The 21,841-nt window shown below is 43.0% G+C and overlaps 1 protein-coding gene across 1 annotated transcript in view; it reads right to left on the reverse strand.

The window, feature by feature from the left end:
- GALNT9 (polypeptide N-acetylgalactosaminyltransferase 9) overlaps positions 1 to 21,841 on the reverse strand; it is a 154,976-nt gene that overhangs the window by 71,857 nt on the left and 61,278 nt on the right. Inside the window, exons 5-6 of the mRNA XM_009335287.1 lie at positions 13,562 to 13,759; positions 3,210 to 3,327 (exon numbers count right to left, since the gene is read on the reverse strand). Coding sequence (XP_009333562.1) covers positions 3,210 to 3,327; positions 13,562 to 13,759 — 316 coding nt within the window. The remainder of the gene's footprint in view (positions 1 to 3,209; positions 3,328 to 13,561; positions 13,760 to 21,841) is intronic.

The following is a 21,841-nucleotide window of genomic DNA, read 5'->3' on the forward strand; positions in this document are numbered from 1 at the left end:
TTCTTTTACTATTGGGATATCTCTTTGTACTACAGGTAAGAGAGACCATTTGATGTCCAGGAGCAGCGAAGAGGAACATGATCTACCCTGAGTTTAGGGTATCTTCTTCAGGCACAGACATATCCGCAGCTTTGCTGCAGGAGAAAGTACCATTATTTTCTTTATCTCTGCCTCCAGGTTGGGAAAGGGACAGCTGAACCACAGCTGAAATGACAATGGGGCTGTCTACCGCTCACTGGATCCACGTGGATACAAGGAGGCGGACCAGTGGCGTGGTGCTTGCCTGAATGCAGCTGACGAGCCAAGCTGCCCTTTGCTTGCGAAGGGCACCTCATCCACGCAGGAGTCAGCCACAATTTGACTTTGTAAATTCCTGGCCAAAATCAGCTTTTAGGTGCTCGCAGACAATTCCCATCAGCTTCAGTAGCTGGTTGGTGAACACTAAGAGAATGGCACCGTTTGTGCGTAACAGATGATTCAATCCTGTATTTATCCATCTTGCGGTGAAACTGTCATCTTTGAAAAATATAGTACAAGATAAGCGTCCATCTATTTCCTTACTAGCACAAGCCTGCAATCATGTCCATCTCCCTTTTATTTCCCAGAACAGCTGGTGCTTTTTCTCAACCAAACCAGAATCTCCCTAGCTTGGCAAACAGACACTGGCTTCACTGCAAAGCTACCCCATCAGGAGAGTGTCGCAGCTCTAACCAATATGAAGATTACACAAAAAATAATATGAGTTAAAAAAAGAGCTGCAGAGCCCTAAATATTTTCCGTAGATGTGGTAGCCCCAGTCAGTTTATGCACTGCTTGCTCAATACAGAAAATCACTTAGGTTAATTATTTAAATATTTCCATCTATGGAAGTTAGAAAAGGGAAAAGCCAATAGCGGAATATCCAAGATGATGATTTTTTAATAAACAATAGATTTAAGGGGGATTAGCTGGGTTATCAACAGTATCCTCCCAAATCAGCTCATTAGTTTCACTGACTTTCCCTATTTCACTTTATTAAAACAATTTAAATGAGGGTTCATTAGATGCAATGTAATCTAATTCAGACACTCCAAGCCTAATCCCTTTTAGCAGCAACATGATAATAGTTTGCAAAAAAGTTTAAAGGATTATTGTTACAACTATTTTAAATAGGGACAGTTTTCAGCCAAACACGTGCCACCATTTCCCCCCTATTTTACTATTTATTGTTATATTATTTCTTGTTCTTTACGCATTCATTCATGTATTCCTTCCCTTTTCTGTCTGTGTTTGCTCCACACAAGCAGAGTCACACATGGGCAACAGCATCCCTCTGTGCAGGTGTAGGGGATATGCCAAATATCCCCGCGTGGGTCACTGCACCAGGCCTTGGGAAAGGAATGATTTTTTGCAATTTACTTTGAGATTCTGGAGTTAAAAAAAAAAACCTTTGTAAATTCGCAGTGGTTTTATAAATATCCTAGAGGGAAGGGAGAAGGTTCCTGTGCATTTTCACGCTGCTAGTTTCTGACAGCTCTGAAAGACACACAGGAGGGGATCACGCGTAGGACTTGCAAATTAGGAGGCAGACACATGCTAGAGGCAGGCTGAAAAGGCAGAGTAACAGATCCATGCTGTGGACATACAGCTTACTTCAGAATGAACTCACTCATACTCCTGCACTTGCATAAAGCCTTTTTCAAACAGTAGGATTAATTATTCTTTATAGGGCAAAAAACCCCCAAACCAAAAAAAAATCCCAACCCAAAGAATGAGAGCTGGTTTCTAGATCCTAGGTTTCTGCAGACTTTAACAGGCTCCCCACCCCTGAAAACCTGTCCTCACTCACTTCAAATTCTTGTCTCTTCAGGCAAGTGCCATTCCATAATCCTATTAAAACCTTTGCCTCTGTTTACCAGGAGCCCTAATCGTACTCGGCGAGTTCTTCTCGTCTAAGGAAGAGCGACAGCTTTCAGATTTCTTAGGAGGCTTATTCATCAGCTACGCCAGAGTTTTGCCACAGCGTTCAATCTATTCTGGGAGCAGCCATGTGGAAAAAGTTTCAAACAGCTCAAAGCCCTGCACAATGATAAAGGAAAGCTCACACAATCCTGGTAATAGCCTGACCCTCTTAAGGAAAATTGGATGATTTGTGGTAGCAGTTTTTCTGTCCCCATGTGAATTCTGAACCTTAAAAGTATAAGCAGTGTATTCACACAGTCCCATTACAAACCCTACGCCTCTTGTGATGCTGGAATAATAAATACACACCCATATGTGAAAATAAACTCTTGCTGCAATGACCTTCTTCCTCAGCCCACTGGTGTGAAGGAGTTTGTAGCCATTTTAGGAAAAAAGAGTCAGACAAAGAATGGACTAATTTGATGTTCAGTGTTTCACCACGAGCAGAATATATGCTTTAATGAGCACATTACATGCACCAGGGATGTGTTACTGTGAAGCAGGGAGTAAGGAGTAAGGGGAAAATAATTAAACAGGCAGCTTTATAACGAGGAAACTGTGTTCATGGAACATTGAGTGGCCTAATTTTCAAGTGCTAAGCAAAGACATGTTCCCTGGACTTCAGAAGGACTTGCTGGCAAGCACCACCTTGAAAACAAGGGCAAAGGATCACAAGTATCAAACCTCCTATAGGTCCAGAAGCACAGGGTGGACTGATGCTGTCCCAAAGTCATCTGTCCACAATTTGTACTGACCTATCCGACAGGATCGAATACCTGTACCCTGTAGTTCTTATTCTATAAGGAGGACCCTTAAAGTTTTAAAATACCACAGCATTCATCATGCGTGGTATGTAGAACATTAATACTGATTTCTACCAGCCTGTCCTTGGTTTTCTGTGGGTACTGCATCTGCTAGGCCACAAGCATACATCTAGGCCATGCATCATCTAGGCGCAATGAGCCCATGAAGACTTAGTGTAGCTGTTTGCACAAGCAGAGCTACTGGGAAAGGGGAAAATCTGTCTCACTGGGTTCAGACACTGAGAGAATGAACCAATAAACCATATTTCTGACTGTTATCAGTTCTCTCAAGGCCAGTAAGGCCAGAAACATTCATTTACTGGGCCTGTCAGTTCCAGATAGTGTTGCAATATCAATTACTTCAGCGTAATAGCCTATCAATCAGTCAGCAATTCTGTTGGGCCACAGGCTCCCTGTCTTTCTTTGCAAATGGACATGGCACAAAGTCTCTTCTTTGTTACTCACCCTCATGCCTAATTCAATGTTTTCTCCTCCATAGACCTCCATACCAGGGTCAAGCAAGCCAATCTCACCAAAATACTCCCGGTCCACTACAAACGAGCATCCAATCATGGCTGGTGTCCTGCACAGAAAGATTAAAGCAAAAAATTAAGTCGTTTATTAGCTACTACAGAACCCACCTCATAACAAATTTACATAGACAAAACAGTTCTTAGTCTTCAAGTTTACATTTTAAATGTATCTATTAGTGTGGAATCACATTGCGCTTCATCCCCCAACGGACAGAGGACCTTGTGAGACCAGAGCCACTGCCAGACACACTTGGACACAAGACGTGAAGTCAAGTACTCCATGCATGTAAGTGAAGCATCAGGCTGTTTCTCCTTTGTTTTATAGACACAACCTCTGTGCTGGAGCTGAAGTTCACCACCGCACAGAGTAGCACAAGAACTAGACAACACTTTATTTGAAGATTAATACACAGAAACCTCCCATAATCTTTGTCAGAAATGAGGAGTCCCATTACCCACATAATAAAAGTAAGCGCATGTCGAGAGCCATGGATCAGTCATGGTGTGAAGTTTGGCAAGGGACTTCCTGGAGTCAACTCTACCAGATAGATTTCAGCCTTTGTGAAGCTGTTCCATGATTAACATTTCTATGTTTGCTGAGGTCAGTCTTTAGAAAAGGAAAAATTTTCAGATGAAGAGCCTCTGCCCTCAGATCTGCCACTGACCAACTGGGTGCTTTCAGATAAATCATTTCCCTTCCCTGAGCATCGATTTCTTTATGTATAAAACTATGGTTCTGCTGTCCTTTACAAAGCAATCTGACACCTGTCACTGAGCAGCACTACATGACATCAAGTTTTGAGATCATTTACCATATGAACACAAGCATTATTTCAATGCAATACAAGCTAGTGCCATTTGCTAGTTTCATTTGTCCACACTTTCTCTGCATCTCTGCACTGGTCACAACACCTGCCTCTTTAAAATTCAAGGTTGGAGTTAGGTTTTGCTACTATAGCCCACAATTTAAAAATGTAAACTTGACTAACTTTAAGGTGGAAAACCAACAAGAGTCTGCAACTCCATGTGGGACTTGCAATTCAGCTGCAGGTTGCATACTGCCTACTGCAAGATCATGAGTAGTCATCCATCTACGGGATGTGCCCAGGCCCTGGGGACAGATCCCCCCATTTTAGTGGGATCCCGACAGACCAGACTGCTGAATCAGGAAAACTGTAAAATCATTTCAGAAACTGAACGCTTTTGGAGCTGACCTAGAAGAATGAGCTGTGCTCCCTCTTCCATTGAAAGGGAGGCGATTTTGGACCATCTGGCAGATACAACGTCATTCCTAACAGTGCTATTGTAAAAAGACATCAGGAAAATTCTAGTTTATGCCAATTTTCTAGTAGAATAGAGAATGCTCTATCTATGGCCCAAGCTTATATATATACACCATGAAAATGCCCTATAGAAACAAAGATGATGGAAAAGGTCTAAAACCTATTTTGAGAAGTCTCCTTTGTGATGCACTGATGTTATACCGTCACTATGACGTCTCTCTTGTCCCAGATACCTGTATGTTTCTTTAATTTGTACAGAAAGCTATTCACAAGGCATTTGCCCATGACATCTGAGAAACATATTCATGAGGCAGTTTCATACACATGTGAAAAACTGCCCTGGCCGGGAAAATGAACACATTTTTTACCCATGTATTGGTGGATCCCACCGGTAGCAGCAGGTGGCTGCTGGAACGGTGTTACCATATCATGTCCTTTTTCTCCTCAGCAGTTCACCATTTCTACAGCAGGAGGTTAAAAAGGCTTCAAACAAATGGCCAAGATATAGTTAGATAAAACAATTCTTTGCTCCTGGGCCTATGGCATATCCCGACATTGCAGAATGCAGTCCAACCTATGGCAGGAACTGTTTGGTACCCTTGAAAAGGTTAATTTGCTGAAGCACTGCTATTACTTACCTGTAACGGACTCTGCTGTAGCACTCACATTACTGGTACTGCTTCAGCATCTCTCCCTTGCACTTTTTCTCAGTTTGAAAGCCATTGCAACCTCTCAGATCATTACAAGCCTATACTGCAGTGCACACTGTCCCGCTCATGTTTTCTCTGCATAATTGAAAAAGGCAGCTGTTGATAGAAACACATTTGATCGGCACTGTTTCTAACAGAGAAGTTGAAATAGCCTGATTAACTCTCACGCTCCACCCTTACAGAGTGAGATATATTCCCTGGATCACGAGCTGGGGGGACAAGATTCAATGGCGGTTACAAAGGCAAACATCTGGCTTTCGCAGATGACTTTGGACTGAAGTGGGGCTCTCAGCCAGATCCCTGCACCCGTTCAGTCAAAAAGGCTGGAGGAAACTAAGGCCAGATGTCACAAACCCTACAAAGAAGTTGCAGCAGGGTCACCACCAGCACCCTCAGTGCTTGAACCTCTCCCACACCCCACAGCCCCCCTTTTGCGTGTGCAAGAAATTCCAGCACTTCTCTGTTTGGTGCTGTTATTTGTGAAGACTTTCTGTTGAATCAGTCTCTAGTTAGAAGTGGTCTCAGAGCTCTATGAAAACCACGCGTGGTCCTGGGTACTCCTGGGTGGACACATCCATTTTCTGTTGATGCATATACTTATACACCAGGATCTTTGCAAGATGGATGGCATTTATAAATTCAAGTTATTTGGTAAAATGCATCTTCCTGCTTATAGTTCCTAGAGCCATGTGTGAAGACAGACTTGCCTAAAAAGGCTGAGAGCTCTCCTGTACGCAGGACCAGACATATCCTATATATATCCCACTGTCACATCCTGTATCACTGAAAACCTTATTTTAGGCTACCAAGGAATAAATCTGGTCTAGAAACTGAAATAAAAGGAGGACATGACCAAGGAAAGGGAATTCAGTAGCTCTGAAATGAAATAAGCCTTTGAGGGAGTATTTAGGTATTTCTTAAGTGTTAACCATGATAAAAAAGGGAAGGAGGTGGGGGGAAGAAACACACGCCACTTTCTTCATTTTCCTTTTTACGTATTTAAAGCTAAACAGGCTTCACCGGATGAAGGCTAGAGCATCACCGCTTTGCAAAACTGAGCTGCTAGTTTGGGCTTAGACTCGTTATCTTTCCAGCCCCCCCCAAAAATCCTCTGGAGGCAGCTCCTTACAGCGGTAGGATGCTCCCATGAGGACATTTCTCCTTCCTTCCTAACGAGGACCGGTACCGCTAGGCTTTGCAGACTGCTCTCAGGTGCTAGAATCTCTCTCTCTGGGGGATGGATTTTTGCAGCTGGCGGCTCTGTCCATTAAAACACTGACTTGTTAATTGAATGGGGGTGGGAAGTACATTTTAGATGCAACTACATAATCATCACTCACAGATGGATGCCACTGAGGACTGCCTTTGCAACTCCCTCTCTCTCTTCTAGGTTTTATTTCTTCTCATTAGATATATTCAAATACAGGCTCCACAAGCCTTCATGGCTTATTCAGAAAAAAAATATTTTCAGGAACGAGCAACAATAGCAGTGCAATGGCAGAAGGAACCACATCCAGCTTTTCAGAGAAGCCAGTCAAAAATTGCCACTGTCAGTGCCGTTCTCTACTTGAATTTGGCTGTCTGCAGCCACTGCCCTTCTGCACAGCAGCACGGCTGCAACCCCAGAAGCTAAACTGAGAAGCCTGTGGCTCTGCCCTGGCCGCATCCTGATGTGATGGAAGAACTTGCCTACGATGCACAATGTTGGATTTTCTGCGTACTGCATTTTCAACACTTCCATCAGGTTCAAGCAGAGGTTTGGGCATTCAGTCCTCATCGAGCCCAGGCCTTTCACTTCCCCGTGCTTTGACTGACCTAACTGTAAACGAAGGTAATGCGAGTGCACAGCCCAGTGAGCTGGTAATAGTGCTGTGAGCCGGGCGACCCTGACTGTATTCCCAGCTCTGTCATTCATCTGGTCTTCAGCGAGTCACCTCCCTCTGCCTCTGTTTCTCCATCTGTGAAGCACATATAATAATACTGGGTAAAAGTCTGAGAACTGACTCAGCAGCTTGAAAGCCTAAGGTTCACTTCTAATAGTGCTTTCAGCCTATAGGTGGATTATTTTATACTGGACTACAGTGTTACATTGACATATGGCAAACACTTTTAAAAAAACCTGCTCTCCAAAAAATGTGAGACCCTCACTTGGCTGTTGTCACTGGGTTTTTCCAGTACCTGAAAAACTCCAGTATATCTACCACTTCTAGTACAGTGCAGCAAAGACTTCTCTTGAGAGTCAGAAATGGATATATGAGCAAAAGCAACTGTGTTAGCATGTCTTAAACACTGCTCACTAGCCAAGGGGCAGCAAATGAGAAGGTGCATGCCCTTGGCACTTCACAGCTTAGAGTAAAATATATTAACCTAAACCACATCTGCTATATATAAAAGGACCTTTTTCCTTAAGTCATGCACTTTCTAGTAAAACAGTGACGTTTTTAGAAGGAAGGTATCACAAAATAGCTATTAGAGGTGTACTATTTTTTACCAACATCTCGAAGGTGTTGGGAAACTTAATTGATCTGTGGAATATTCTTTGACACAACTGAGGATGTTATAAGCATTAATTATAATCGACAGCAGCACTCAAAGGATAACGTGGGAAACACAGCAAAATGGCTTTTGCAGCTAAATCCTTAAAATGCAGCATAGAATAGTATTGATTCTGCACTGGAGAAAGATACAGTGTAGTCCATTTGTGGAAATTACCTGATGGCATGGCTGTAGCAAGGGAGATATGAGAGAGACATTACTCTGGGTAATACCCTGGGGAAAGGGAGGAAGCAGAGAGCAGCGCTTCATGGTGGTAAACCCTCCGTCCCTCCCCGCCTGCTGCTGCCGCAGGTACAGTGCGGGTGGCTACGAGGGAAAAGAGGCACGGTATGGAAGAGGGCAGTGCCTGCTATGGGATGGGGTATGAGAAACAGAGGACACGTTGGCCAGAAGTGAAAGCCACTTGCTGCAGGTCTGAGTCACGACTATTTCGTTTTAGCGAGATCTGCAGGAGCACGGCTCTGTCGGCAAAACTCCAGCAGGCGCCGATACCCGTTTCTCCAGCCAGGTGCATCCCCCTCCTTCCCCTTAGAGACAACTGAAGGATGCTGCCTGGGCGCTTCGTCAAGAACAACTGAAGGAGAAAGGGATGAGCACTAGACCGACATACTGCACGTGATACGATAAGTCTTCCTCTCCCTTATGCATCTTTTTCCCCCTGCCTTAAGGTCAGTATACATAATATGCAATCAGGTCACATTTGAAACAATTTTCAGAGCATACAACAAGTCCAATTTCCAGGACAACTGACCTACAAACACTCACACATGAATACATAAATACAAGTACAAATATAACTATAAATAAAATATAAACATAAACGTATCTATACAGGGATAAGGAGAGAGAGAAACAGATTCAAATGACACATCACATACCATATCTTTGAGTTTTCCACCTTTCCTGGCAGAATGTTTCTTTGATTCAGGTTCCTAAGCAGCACCTCACCCCTGGCCTGACAGATTAAGTGGGGAAACCTGCCTGGTACCTGCACAAGCGTTTATTTTTTCTTACAACTCATGTCTTCTACAAGAAAGAGTCACACCAGGCCGTGAGAACAGGACTCATGGACAGATTTGCTGCTCAGAAGCTACAGGAAAAAAGCTGACAAGCTTAATGATGGGAAGGTTTGTTAACCACTTTGGAGAGTTATAGCATGTGAAAAAAAGCAACCCAGAATGCTTGGCTAGGAAAGGCAGGGCAATAGCGATGTAGAATAACTCTCTGATGCCCCACAGAAGTACATTTTTTGTACAGGCAGGATACCCATCAGAACCTGGACAAATAAAAAAGAAACTGCTCTGTTATAGGCTCCTGTGAACCAGCAACTGAAAAGATGGCCATACTCAATCAATAAACAGTCACCAGTTTTATTATTACATGACAGCATGGTTTATCCTGAAAGACTTTACAGATGAGCCCCTTCCTAAGCTCAGGTGCACAGATGGATTTCTTCCCAGAGCAGCGAAGACCCAACATGGCTGCATCACCATCGCTATGACAGACCAGCACGGGGCCTGCCTTGCACACGAGATGGGCACGCACGCGCCCAGCTAAAGCAGGCAGCACAAACCACGTCACTGTGGGCATATCAGATGCTAATTTATATACATGAGCGAGACACACGTGCTTTCTGGAGTGGCTGATTCAGTGGGTGTACATACACATTCCTACTGGTACCAAGCTATGGCATATTAAAGCAATAAGTGAGAACATATGCAGCAATGAAATGCACCACTGCTGCCGGAGGAAGATAAAATGGAAAGCTGTGCAGCGCTTGGCTGAGTGAGGCTGACTAATGACTCTAATGTTAGTGGCTGCTGATCAAGAAATCAAACACAGAGCAGTCTATCATAATCACGGCAGGTGAGGGAAGACGAGCCAGCGCTCAGGATACCAGAAACCTTCCTTGCTGTTCCAAAACCCAGTAGTATCTTCTGCATACAGAAAAAACCCAGCTTGTTTCAATGCATAGTCAAATTCATTAGAAACCCTCTGAAATAGGATCCTTTGTTACACAGTTTGTTGCCAGATGATAAGGACGTTTTTGGGCAGTGTGTTCTCAGGAACACAAATGGAAAATGACGTGATGGACATAGCATGTCAAAATAACAATCCTCATTTAAATCTTCACGTTAGAGACATCTTACATCTCAAACGTCAAACATGCAAAATGGATTGCCTGCAGAAGCTGATTCGGGGAACATCAATTGTTCTGAATTTCAGAGTATTAACGTGGAAAAAAAAAACCCCGACTTTAAACTGTATCAGAAATCTTTACAAAATCTGATACTTTGTTCTTGCTATTTCTTTACCTTTATTTGCACTTCAAGGCCACATCTCCTTTGTCACTTGGACCACAACAGCTGATCTGACATTTTTTTGGTGAGAACTTGACATGACTGCCTACACGGTGCCCCACTGACTTGAGAGACAGTTCCTGCTCCTTCCCAGCAAGGTTCTGAGTAGGATCACACCACCGTTAGTGTTCAAGAAAGTGGAGGATCAGGCTTCAAAGAGAAAACTTCTGAGAAAAGAAGTAAGCACATCTGTTGTGTAATCCCAGAAGAAAACAGGAATTTGACTCTACTTTCTAAATGTCTCACCCAGTTCTGCAGATCGATGACGTTTATTCATACAATGCAAACATCAGCAATGCCAGGGCTCTGATCCTCACTGACAGATACCAGGGTATGCATTTTTTTTTTAACACTGAAAATCTTTAATCCCTTCGGAGATCTGGGAGGACGTATTCAGCTACACCAACCACAAAACCGGTCATGGGGTTATTAGTTATTAGCCTTTTCTTTTACAAAGCACACAGGGAGACACAAAACAAACCCACTATTTGCTGAAGACAGTGTCAAAGGAAGCCTTAAGAGGGACAGCGTCAGCAAGGACTAAATGAACTTGCAGTTTTCATGCTGATGAAGAGTCCTGCAATCTTAGGAACGCACTGAACAGACACGTGGATCCAAACACCATCCATGTGGGCCAGTTTGCATACCTTGCAAACTGGACTGAAACAGAAATCATGGTTGCAGTACATGGTTTGGAAAGCTGGTTACAAAACCAAAATCTGTACCAAACCAACAGACATTTTTGAAGAAGTTTGCTCACTAGTCTGACTTCCCCTTCCTTTTGAAAATATACCTTAAATTTTCTACAGCTACTAAGTTCCCATCATGGGTGCTTTCGAATCTCAATTCTAAGTACAGACTTCCTGATTCTTTTCATCAATAACACTCGCACATTCACTCTTCCATTATCATAATTATGCTGGCATATCACTTAAAAGCCACAAAATTGCGTTGTATTTCTATAGGCCGGCATAACACAACAGCACAGCCAAATGCTTTAGCAAATCCATCCAGGTGCTACTGCTTCGGAGGCCCATCAGAAACCAGTGCAGTGTGGCTATAAAGTGGATGCTCCGGTCTCCCAGATCGCTGCCTTCAAAGCACATGTTCCCAGGGAGACAGGTAAGTGTTCACAGTTCGCGTTGATGTCTCTGTGTTTTAGGGCATGTAATTCATAATTTGCAGGAGAGATACTTACCCAGTCACAACGTCTCAGTGCTCCTGATATTTGTCAATGAGGGTTGGGTGCTCTCCTCCTTGTGCTGCTTGTCTCATCTGTCTCTGGGCAGTTTATGCACTGTTGAATTGGCAGGTTCCTTCACTTGGGTTCAGAATAAAATCACTGCTCTCAGGAGCCAGCTACTCACGTGCATCAGGTTTCAACACTACTCAGTGCTTGAGTTCGGACCTTATTCACTTCTGTATCAGTCCAACTCAGAGCCAGTATAACTCTGGCAAGAGCGTGAACATAAACCTGAGGAAAGCTCACGCTAAATCAGGCCCCTGTATTGCTGAAAAAACCTCTTATCCCAGCATTACAGGGATGAGATTCCCTATTCTCTATTAAAAATATCTGTAGTTGAATTTCCAGAAGTGTTTTGCAGACGCAGCTTCCATATTTTAGGGAGTACATGAGCTACCACCGCTGAAAATCATGTCTAAGGAACTTGCTGAGGTTTAACCTCTTAGTTCAGTCTTATCTGATATGTGATCACTGTCTCCAGAACAGAAGACACTCAAATACTAGAACAACTCATGTGAGAATTAATAAAGTGATTTCACGTATAAACTGGAAGTAATGAAGTGTGCAAAACCTTTCAGGAATAAAAGACTGAAACCCTGATTTCAGGAATGAAAGCTTTGGCTGATTAATTTTCCTTCATCAATGAACTATTTCTCAGGGCTGAGTGAAATAGTTATAAACCACCTGCACTTTTAAAACAATGTGAGGAGAGCAGGGCGTGTTATCCAGGAAAACTGATTTCCTAAGTAATTACTTTCCTGCTTATTGAGGTTTCAAGCTGAGCAAAGGGTCAGTGACGAAGGACTGTGCTGTCTTGTGGTAAATAAGGTTAATGCTACTGTATAGCTCTGTTTTGCAGTCACGGGGCATGAGAATGAACCTAAGAGCAACTTGCAACACTTGTTCAAATATGGATTGAAATATTACTCTCTGTATGAGGGACAGATCCTGTGAGATGGCCCCAGGCAGCCAATCACTAAGAAACGTGAACAGTTCGTCCATGTCCTTTCCCTTCCGAAAGACCACTTGGATCCTTTCAGTTGGGTATGTTGCTTGAAGTGCTTGGATGGACTTCTCAGGACCTGACAGCTCAAGCTCTACACTGGAAGGGAAGTACATCAGCCCCTCTGCCAGAGCCCACGCTGGGACCACACAATAGAGTTTTAGCTTACTTTAGGATGAACCTGATATACATCACAACGAAGATGACTCTAAGGTGGTAATTTGTGTGCTTCCTAAGAAAGCTCAAAAATAGGGCAGAGCAACCTAAAGTTGCATACCCGGGCTTCATATTTTTTAGCGTTTATTTCAACAGTTGCTAACAATAGTGCTCTTCACCCAGCACAATACATCTCAGAGGAGCTGTTAGACAAGCATCTGCACTGGAGGTGAAGGGCTAGAAAATATGAATTTTCAAATTAAAGGGAAGGAGAGCCCCTTCCTTATCAGTTCCTGTTTTCCCACCGTAATGATTCTCTAAAACACTATCACAACTCCTGAAACAGTATTTCCTTAGAAAATTCCGTTTTTGTAAGGTAGAACGTTCCCTTATAGAGAAAAATAAAATGACATTCTGACTACGTGGTCCAGTTTCATTTTAAAATTAATCCAATAGAAAAACTCAGAACACGTGCAAAGTTCTCCAAAAAAAGAGCAACTCTCCAACAAGGCAAGGCTAACACATCTCCTGCTAGTGCTGCTGGGAAGCTCTGGTTTGGGCTGATGGCTGAGTGCTGCCTACAGACCAGAAGTGAAGCCAGCCTCTTTGTAGTCACAGACAAAATACCTTCATTTCTCATACACACAATGATTCACTGGCTTATTACTCATGCCAGAGTCCATTGGAAAATAAAAGCATAGATGAAAAAGATCCTGCCATCCTACTAAGGGCCACAACGTGAACTTGAACCACACATTCACAACGAGAGCACATGCACTTCTACGTACACTGTGGTGCAGCTCTGAGATGCGACACGTGCATCCATAGCTTTGCAGAGCCATCTGCTTTCTTCAGTCTCATTGCGCTATCCCTGTACAAAGCCTGTGGCCTTGCTTCACTTAAACTCCCCCTCGGCAGACAGCTGAGATGGAATCATTGCTAGTACCAAAATGACAGCACACGGGAGATTTACCTGATGGGAGCGGACTCGTCCCCTTTATCGAGCCAGTCCTGCGGTGGGATTATGTACATGCACCAGAGGCCCCAGTTATAGCCGTGGGCTGCATTGGCGTATTGCTGCACTTCAAAAGTGTTGTACTTGATATTGTCAATTGCTGGTAAGATGATCCGCTTTCGATCTTCTTTGATCCGGGTAAGTGCAGGTTCCACCCTGAGAACAATAAAAACAGCAAAATGTTTTAGAGCCATCCGGTAATCCCAGGTCCTGCTTTGCAGCCTGGTAGAACGAAGTTCTCTGACGCTGAGAGCCGTACCCCAGCGAGATGGCAGCCCGTAACACAGCGCAGCGGGACCGAATACAGATCACTACCCATTCACGGAAGAGACTGGAGCTTGGCGCCGGTTACTTCATATAGCGACAGCACATGAATTACTACCTTTATGAAGCTGTATCAGAGTTTAACAACACAACATTTTACCGAACACTTATTCTGAGGCCTGGAGACTATCAATTAATTTTGCAATGGACAAGTGTTGAGAGACACTATCACCAAGAGTAACTAAATGGTCTCCTAACAGCTACACCACCAGGATGTCCGGTAGCGATTAAATACCTGCTCTTGCTGACAAGGCCCGAAGAACAAAACACACACCAGGGACTGACTGAATCTGAAGGTTACTCAGAGATTTTAATCTTGTTTCCTAAGGACTGACCCCATCGGGCTCAGTCTGAATGACAAGCGTGGCTGCATTATGCCTTCTAAAACCTCTTTGGTGATGAGAAGATTTCAATTGCCAGATGGTGCAAAAGCGACGAACTGCAGGAAACGTGCCATCATTTCAAAAGGCTTTAAAACCTCAATGTGCTTTCAACAGAAGCTACATCCCGAAGTGTTTCAGGAAAGTAAAAAGCTTCAGTGCAAACATTCATTTCTGACCAAGGTAGTCTGAAGTTGCTCTGAATTTACAGAGAAACTGATCGAAAGAGGTAGCAGACTTACATAAGGGGAAAGCACTTCACTCCTTTGTAACTGTGTTTCCCCTTGAAATAAGCTTTGAAGATTTTGCAGAGCTCTCACATGTATCTTTAAGGGAATGGTGGTTTGCTGTGATTCACAGAGGTAGTAGGATTTGAACACTGATCTTTTCTCATTTTTCCTTTGTTTTGGGTTAAAAGGCAATTGTTCCTTTGTGGTTTCAAGTGTGTTACCTTATATTTTGTTTGTTATCTTATATTTAGTTTGTTACCATGTATTTTCTTGTGTAGGCCAACAGAAAGGGACGTTATGAAATTAATTCAACTTCCATTTCCAATCTTTATTGCCGCGATCTGAACTATCATAAATTTTCTTATCTCTTCTGTAAGAAGACAGCAATTTCTCTTTACTAGAATACGGCCAAAATATTTGTCTTCTATGTACACAGACTCCATATTGCTCACATGAGGTCGCGTACTCCTTTCTTTCTCTTCTTTTTACCCCTCCCACATCAGTAAAAAGACACATAGATTCAGTGAAACCCTTGAGTATTCATGATGAGCTACTTACTGCAAATAAACCATCACAAAATAATGTAAAATAAGAGCATAACAGACAAAAAGACAAGGTGTCACGGGATTTCATTTGGAGAGAAGTCAAAGAGAGTTAAACTAGTTTTATTTGGATTCCTCTAGAAAAATGACATTTGAATTTATCCGCTGGATGCCAATAACACAGAGCATGGAAGTTTTAATAAAAAGGATGATCACAAGCATGGTGGGAAGAGAAGAATGACATTGCAAGTTGCAGAAATTCCCCCTGGCCAGGAAGGTTATGAAAGAGACGTTCTTCTCGCATGCAACATGTATTGTTTTGTTACTCTACTTGATTTATTCTGGGAATAAATCAACGCATCCCTCATGACTGGAATGGCCTGAGGTCTCTCTTACTACTGCGTGCCACCTGCAATTTTTGGTGCAGTACTTCCATTGTGAAACCCCAGTCCTGCAAGGTACCAAAGACATCCACAGAAGCATGAAAGTGCATCAGCCCAGAGAGGTACAGTGATTTCAGCTCAGCTTGTTAAGTACCTTTTTGGCTTTAAAATATTTCCTTAGTCAGCAGGATCATATGTGGTTTCTCTTCCTCCTTTTTTTTGCATGGCATTTAAAGAACTGCACCCTAGACTCAAAGGAGAATTTTTTTTTTTTCTGGGGGAGAGACAAGAAACAACTGAGAGAGATTCAGGGCGGTGCAGTACACGATTCAGAATGCCAATTCGTACGGTCTTTAGGCCACACTCATGCACCCACATAGAGAGCCAATGTGACCTACCAAATCAGGATGAGCCACTTCCATTATTAATACGAGATTATATTTATGAGATTAAGTGTTTTAAAAACCAGTGGATGGACGGCAGAAAAACTCTTGCAACTCCAATAAAGCAGGGAAGAATGCAGAAAAGATGAATCTGCTTTGTTCTTTCATAATGTTATCTCTGCTTACCAGCCTAGAGGCAGCAGAAGAAAATACAGGAGAACAACGGAGATGTCAGCCAGACACCCCTCTCCCATCACGAATCAGGTGCCTCCACGCGTGGCTGTGGTAACCCCTGTGCGTAATATCAGCAGGAGGCTCTCCTACTCCCTTCCGGCCTCTGAAACAAAGGCTTTCAAAATACCAAGCAACAGGTATAGATGTCACTAATGACAGGCCACTAATTGTTTGACTGGAAGAAGAATCCTCCTCTTCGTGGTTGCGGAGAAAAAAAAATCACCTTGGAGCAGGTCACTGTCCATGCGGAGCACTTGCAGCAGGAGCCTTGTTAAGAAAACTGACTCCGAGTTCTCCATTCCCAGCTCTGGTGCTGCTGTCATGCCAGCCATCACCAAACTACTCCCGTCACGCTACAGTTGACTGAATTCCTGTGTTTTTCCAGTTGTATGGCTTACGTTTATTACCACCTGACTTGGTGCTTTGCATCTGAGTGGCACAAGGAGGGATCTCTGGAGTGTAATACAACAGTCGGATCCAAATACATGATGAAATTTCATTAATCTCTATCAATCTATTAATTTGAAATCTCGGATTTTGGATTTTCATGGAATCTGAGGCATCTGAAAGCTGTCCACGTGACGGAAGTTCTGTTTCAGTCCCCTGCACTCAAGAAATGTAAATGTTGAAGACATTACTACTTCAACAAGCGTTGATATCTCCACCCTCAGGTTACAGATGAAGTAAAAGGCCATGCCAAGGTTATGGAGTGAATTGGTATGACAGCAACTGCTGGAACTTCATTTTCTCAACCTCCCATCCCCCCAGTAGGAGGTGACTTTCTTCCTCTGTCTGTATCCACATGTGTGGAAATCACATCCCCGCAGGTCTTAGGAACAGGAAAGGTTCAGCATCTGGACAGACGGCACATTTACCTAACTTCCAAAATACGGTCACGTGCACAAGTAAGAGAGCAGGCTCTGAGTCACAGATGGAAAGAGAAAATCCAGTGGAGAGTTGTTCTCTGTTACTTAGCAAAACTCAGGATGGAGAGCCTTTTAGTTAAACCTTGTACACCTGTGAGACTTCACAGCTTGTCCTGCCCGATCAGGGGCAGCAGAAACAGCAATGGGGTATTCGGACACCAAGCCCTAGCTCATCTCAGCGAGACCTACAGGAACAGTCAAATCCCAGATTCTGCCAATGTCCTCTGCACCACCGACACTGCTTGTGCTCTATTCTTCCGTCTGCCAGGATCCCTAGGTAATGGCCAATGAAGAAGGACTATAAGCTTGAACACGACTGGGTAATGGACTGTGTTTACATTGCTTATCTTAGGTAATCCCTGAAATATGAGTGGTTTTTTATTGCTATTCATTGCTAGCAAAGTCCAGCCTTGGAGTAGCTCTATTAGGCTCAATGGACTTACACAGTGTCTTTGTCCCCATAAGCTGAGCTGCACATTCATCAAATCCTTTGTCAACTTTGCTGGTGATTCTGGCTTTGTCTAATTGCTTCAGATTTTTGAAAGGATTATGATTAAATCTTTCCTAGTAATTTCTAATTTTTTTCCTAATTTTAAGCTACTACATTATTATGTAGATTTACTCATCCTCTTTACAGACACCGGTGTTCTTTCCCTGGTTTTTTTATCCCTTGTCTTGTTTTTTCCACCGTGCATCTGCAGAAGTCAGGTGCTCCTGGCAGCTCCCAGGACTAAAAGGACAGAGTGGAAGAGGTTGCTGAAGTCCAAGTATGTTCAACATGCTATGCTGATGACCTGCAATATGTTGTTTGAGTATTTCCTTTCCACGTGGCCACTGCTGGCAGTGAGGCAGGATTCAGCCCTGCCTGATTAGGTACATAAGCCAGATGTGAATTTTGAGATTCATCTCTTTTTCACAGATGCAAAAATATTAGGTTCCTAGCTTGTATCTGAGTCAACGTACTTTATGGGCACAGAGTAGCATATATTGTTGACAAGTTATTTACTGGAGCAAGAGGAAAAATTCTCCCAGGCATATTCATAGACATGATGGATTTCAGTAAACTAAATATAATCAAAAGATTCAGCTTTAAAGGTAGTGCTTCACATCATCCAGTTCTTTTTTCCAGCTAAGAAAAACCAAGCAGACAATTTGGACTGGAATTTGAGTGACATAAGAAGTTCCTCCCTTCTATCCGCTCTAAAAAAATATGTCAGTGTCCTCCTCTCACTCTGAATAGATTGCTGGTGAATGGTTAAAGCCAGAAGAGAAAGGACAGTAAATTTAGTTCTCTTATAGACTGCACTAGGCTAAAGGGTATTTTCACTTGGGTTTTATTTCTCTGAAGGAGATCCAGAAATACAGAAACACACTTCTGAAGTCTCATTCCCAGGACTCAGCCCTGCGATTGACAGTGCTTGGTTGAAACTCCACAAAGCATATCGCTGCCCCATGATTTTGGAGGGCTTCCCACCGGCACAAGGACGTGCTGGGAGGAACATCCACAGCACGTGCCTTGGTAAGTGACTCCTCCTTACAGAAACTCTCTTGGGGAATTTGTGGAAGGAATCTCTCATCAGGAGCAAATTCACAACAAAAGGATGTGTTGATTTGTCAATGACAGTTGAGCATGTCACTAAGCACATCACAAGCATTTCATGCATTTAATGCTTTTGCCTATCAGTGGGTCAATTTCTGGATTAACACTGGATTTTCCAAGGTGTTGAGCACCCATGATGACTTCAGTGGGAGCTCCAACAATGCCAGTACTGTGGGCCTTAAAGAATAAGTGCTCCCAAGATAAACATTAGAGTTAGGAAAAGAGCTGGAAGGCAGAATTTAACCCAGACTATAGAATAAGCCTGTAAGAAGATTGAGAGCAAAGGCAGGGGTCATACTGTGATCACACGGGCTTCTCTAATCCCGCTGTAAGTCTATCTCTGAACATATATGCATTCTGTATTTAATATTGGGCCAATTCAGAGCAGCTCAAACCTGAAGGAAAACCACAGCAAACAAAAATTTCATGTTGTCTTACATCCTTATCAGATTGCCAGAGAGTCCATGCCAATGGGGAAGTCTGATTTTTCACAACGCTAAAAAGAACAGCTTCTTCCAGATAAAAACAAGTTAGTAACAAGCTGCTCAGCACACGATTATATAACTCACCTTTTTAAATATGTAAAAAGACCTGCTGACTTCAAGCAGACTTTTAAAAAGGCACAACAGAGGAATAAACGCACACGATCTAAGAGAAACCACACGCATGCCGCAGGCCACATCCTCTGCTGTCCAACTCTTCTACTTCAATGGACTTCACAACGTCAGGGATGCTTTGCGAACACGCATCATCTGAGGAGCGGACCCAGAATACTTTTCATTTCTTAATGAGAATGATTGCACTAGGCATTTGTCAATAACTCCCCCCCCACCCCCGCAAAATGTCACTTTTTCTGAATTTGTGCAAAAGTAAATCCTTTCCTAAATGACAGGAGTTGCAATGGGAAATGTCTCTCTTCAATTCTGCCCCGTCCCAGCTGGGTACCCAAATACCCTAATCTCTGGATTCTTTTGAGATAAACACGTCTTTTTTTTCCTCTCCACCATCACTATTCTAAAATTTTACTCCAATAAAAAAATGAAGAATTAACATTAAAAAAGCCAACCTTTTTTTCCCCCTTTCACAAATCAGAATTTCTTTTTTTTTTCTTGCAAGGACTTAAGGAAGAGTCCTTATAAGACATAAATGAAAGACAACATGGCCTCATCTGCTAGATTTTATGGCTCAGTGGGTTTAACACCATATTTTACTCTAGCTGTACCACTGTCAGGTACCATGAAGTAAAAACTTAACACAGAAATGTAAGAAAAAAATCTGTGTAAACTGAAAACTTATTTTGCATGTGATTTTATATGCTACCTCACATTTCACTGACAATATGCATTTATCAGATGCAGACAAGCAGACCTACTGACACGTAATTCTTCACTGAGGCCAACTGAGGAACAGCTAATGCAGAATGCCCTTCCTGCAAATAAATGTTCAGAGAACTAAAAAAAAAATAAATTTCTTACTCCCTTCCTCGGACTCTAAGAGGAGAGAGAAATTCCCCATCTGTTCTACCTGATGTCTCCATCAGCGTTCCTGTGTGCCCAGGGAGGTTTCAGACCTGCAGCCCCCAGCCGGTATGGAGCGAACGCGGCATAAACGCCCGCTGGAGAGTTAAAGATCAGCTCTTTGGCTGCCAAATCTGAATAGCTCTTCTCTGCACCACTGAAAAGCAATGAGGATGCTTCAACGAACACTCTAGGTTGTTTAGGTAGATGAATAGTTGAAGTTGCTTTTCTGGCATGTCCTCTGTATGTAAGCTGGCGCTGTCCCATGAATCTGAAAGGCTCACATGGCTTACGTTGCACGCTTGCCTCTTCACTCAGATAATATTAGTTCACTTTTGCTCTCCAAAACATGTATTCCATTCAGTTACCAAATTGATCCTAAGTGATGGTAGAGGCTTTGGATGAGGAAAAACTCCCTTAATAAACACATGTCCTTTCCTTTGCATCTGCATGAATAAAACTTCCCAGGTCAAACTCAGCATGGTACCGGGGATGCTGCAATGAACCATGTCCTGAGGAGGAGTGATAGGCGTGAACCCTCCAGAGGGGAGGGACTGCACAGGAGAAGGACTGCAAACGTAATTTCACCCTCACCTTCAGCACTTCTCTCACTGGAAGGAAAGGACCACCTGGACCTTGCCATGTCCCCAAAGAGCCACCTGAGCTTGAACAGGAGGGACAGGGAGTTTACCTGCTGGTCGAGTTTGACTTCCAGTACATTGCATGAAAATATTAACGCGGGAACTTTCAGGGGAGCGAAGACCTTGTGGCTTTGCCCTACAAAAGCATAATCATGTCTCTGTTATAGAGTACTGGGGATAACCAATGCCAGTAGAAGATTAGGAGGAAATCTACTTCCTTTTGCCTTTACACACTTTCTTGAGAATCCATTGTTTATGGCACTATAGCAAATTGCACTATATATTACATATGTAAATATATAAATACATATAAAATAGCATCTGCAAAGTAATATCCATAGACCTGGGGATCTTGGTTTTAGCGTTTCTTCTTGGTTCATTAAAATGCCAGTTTTCTATATTTTTAAAACACTGCCAACTTCAGGGATAATCCATAACGAGGGGCTGTGTGTGGCACAGTCTGATGGATACTTGGCTTATATTTCAGGTCCTCTTTCTCATGTCAGGCTGTCTCTGTCTCTCTGGTATATTGAAATCTTTTGATTAAATCCTCTTATTCCACTGCTTCCTTATTGATACTCCCCCTTTGTCTGGCAAAATTTTAATTACGACACTACTGCGTAACTCCATTCACAGCTCCAATACTACCTCTGTGAGAGGAGCAAAAGCAATTTCTAAGATAGAAAGCAAGTATAATACTCTGCCATTATGTCTTCTTTTATGGCTCCTAGCACCCTCTTTACGGCTGCTAATATATTGTGGCCTCTGCATTTCACTTACTGATTTCTGCTCTCCTTCACTCAATGTGTCCTTTTTCTCACCCAAAGAATTAACACCCCATTTCTGCTATCTCTCCTTCCTGCTCCCAGTTATAATGTAGTGAAGTTCTCTTCTCCTTGCCATGTTATTCCTTCCCATCTCTCAAAGACAGGAGCCTATATAATGCTCTACATCTTCTGCAACACAATTAGGAGCCAGGATGCAACGGTCTGTACTCAGTGTTACTGTGTGTGGCCTAACGCACAGTGGGTGGACCTAATACAAAAGTCAGAGCAGGAAGGCTAAAAACTTCCGAGGA

The sequence above is a fragment of the Pygoscelis adeliae genome, unplaced genomic scaffold, assembly GCF_000699105.1.
Source record: "Pygoscelis adeliae isolate BGI_AS28 unplaced genomic scaffold, ASM69910v1 Scaffold410, whole genome shotgun sequence".
NCBI classification, from domain to species: domain Eukaryota; kingdom Metazoa; phylum Chordata; class Aves; order Sphenisciformes; family Spheniscidae; genus Pygoscelis; species Pygoscelis adeliae.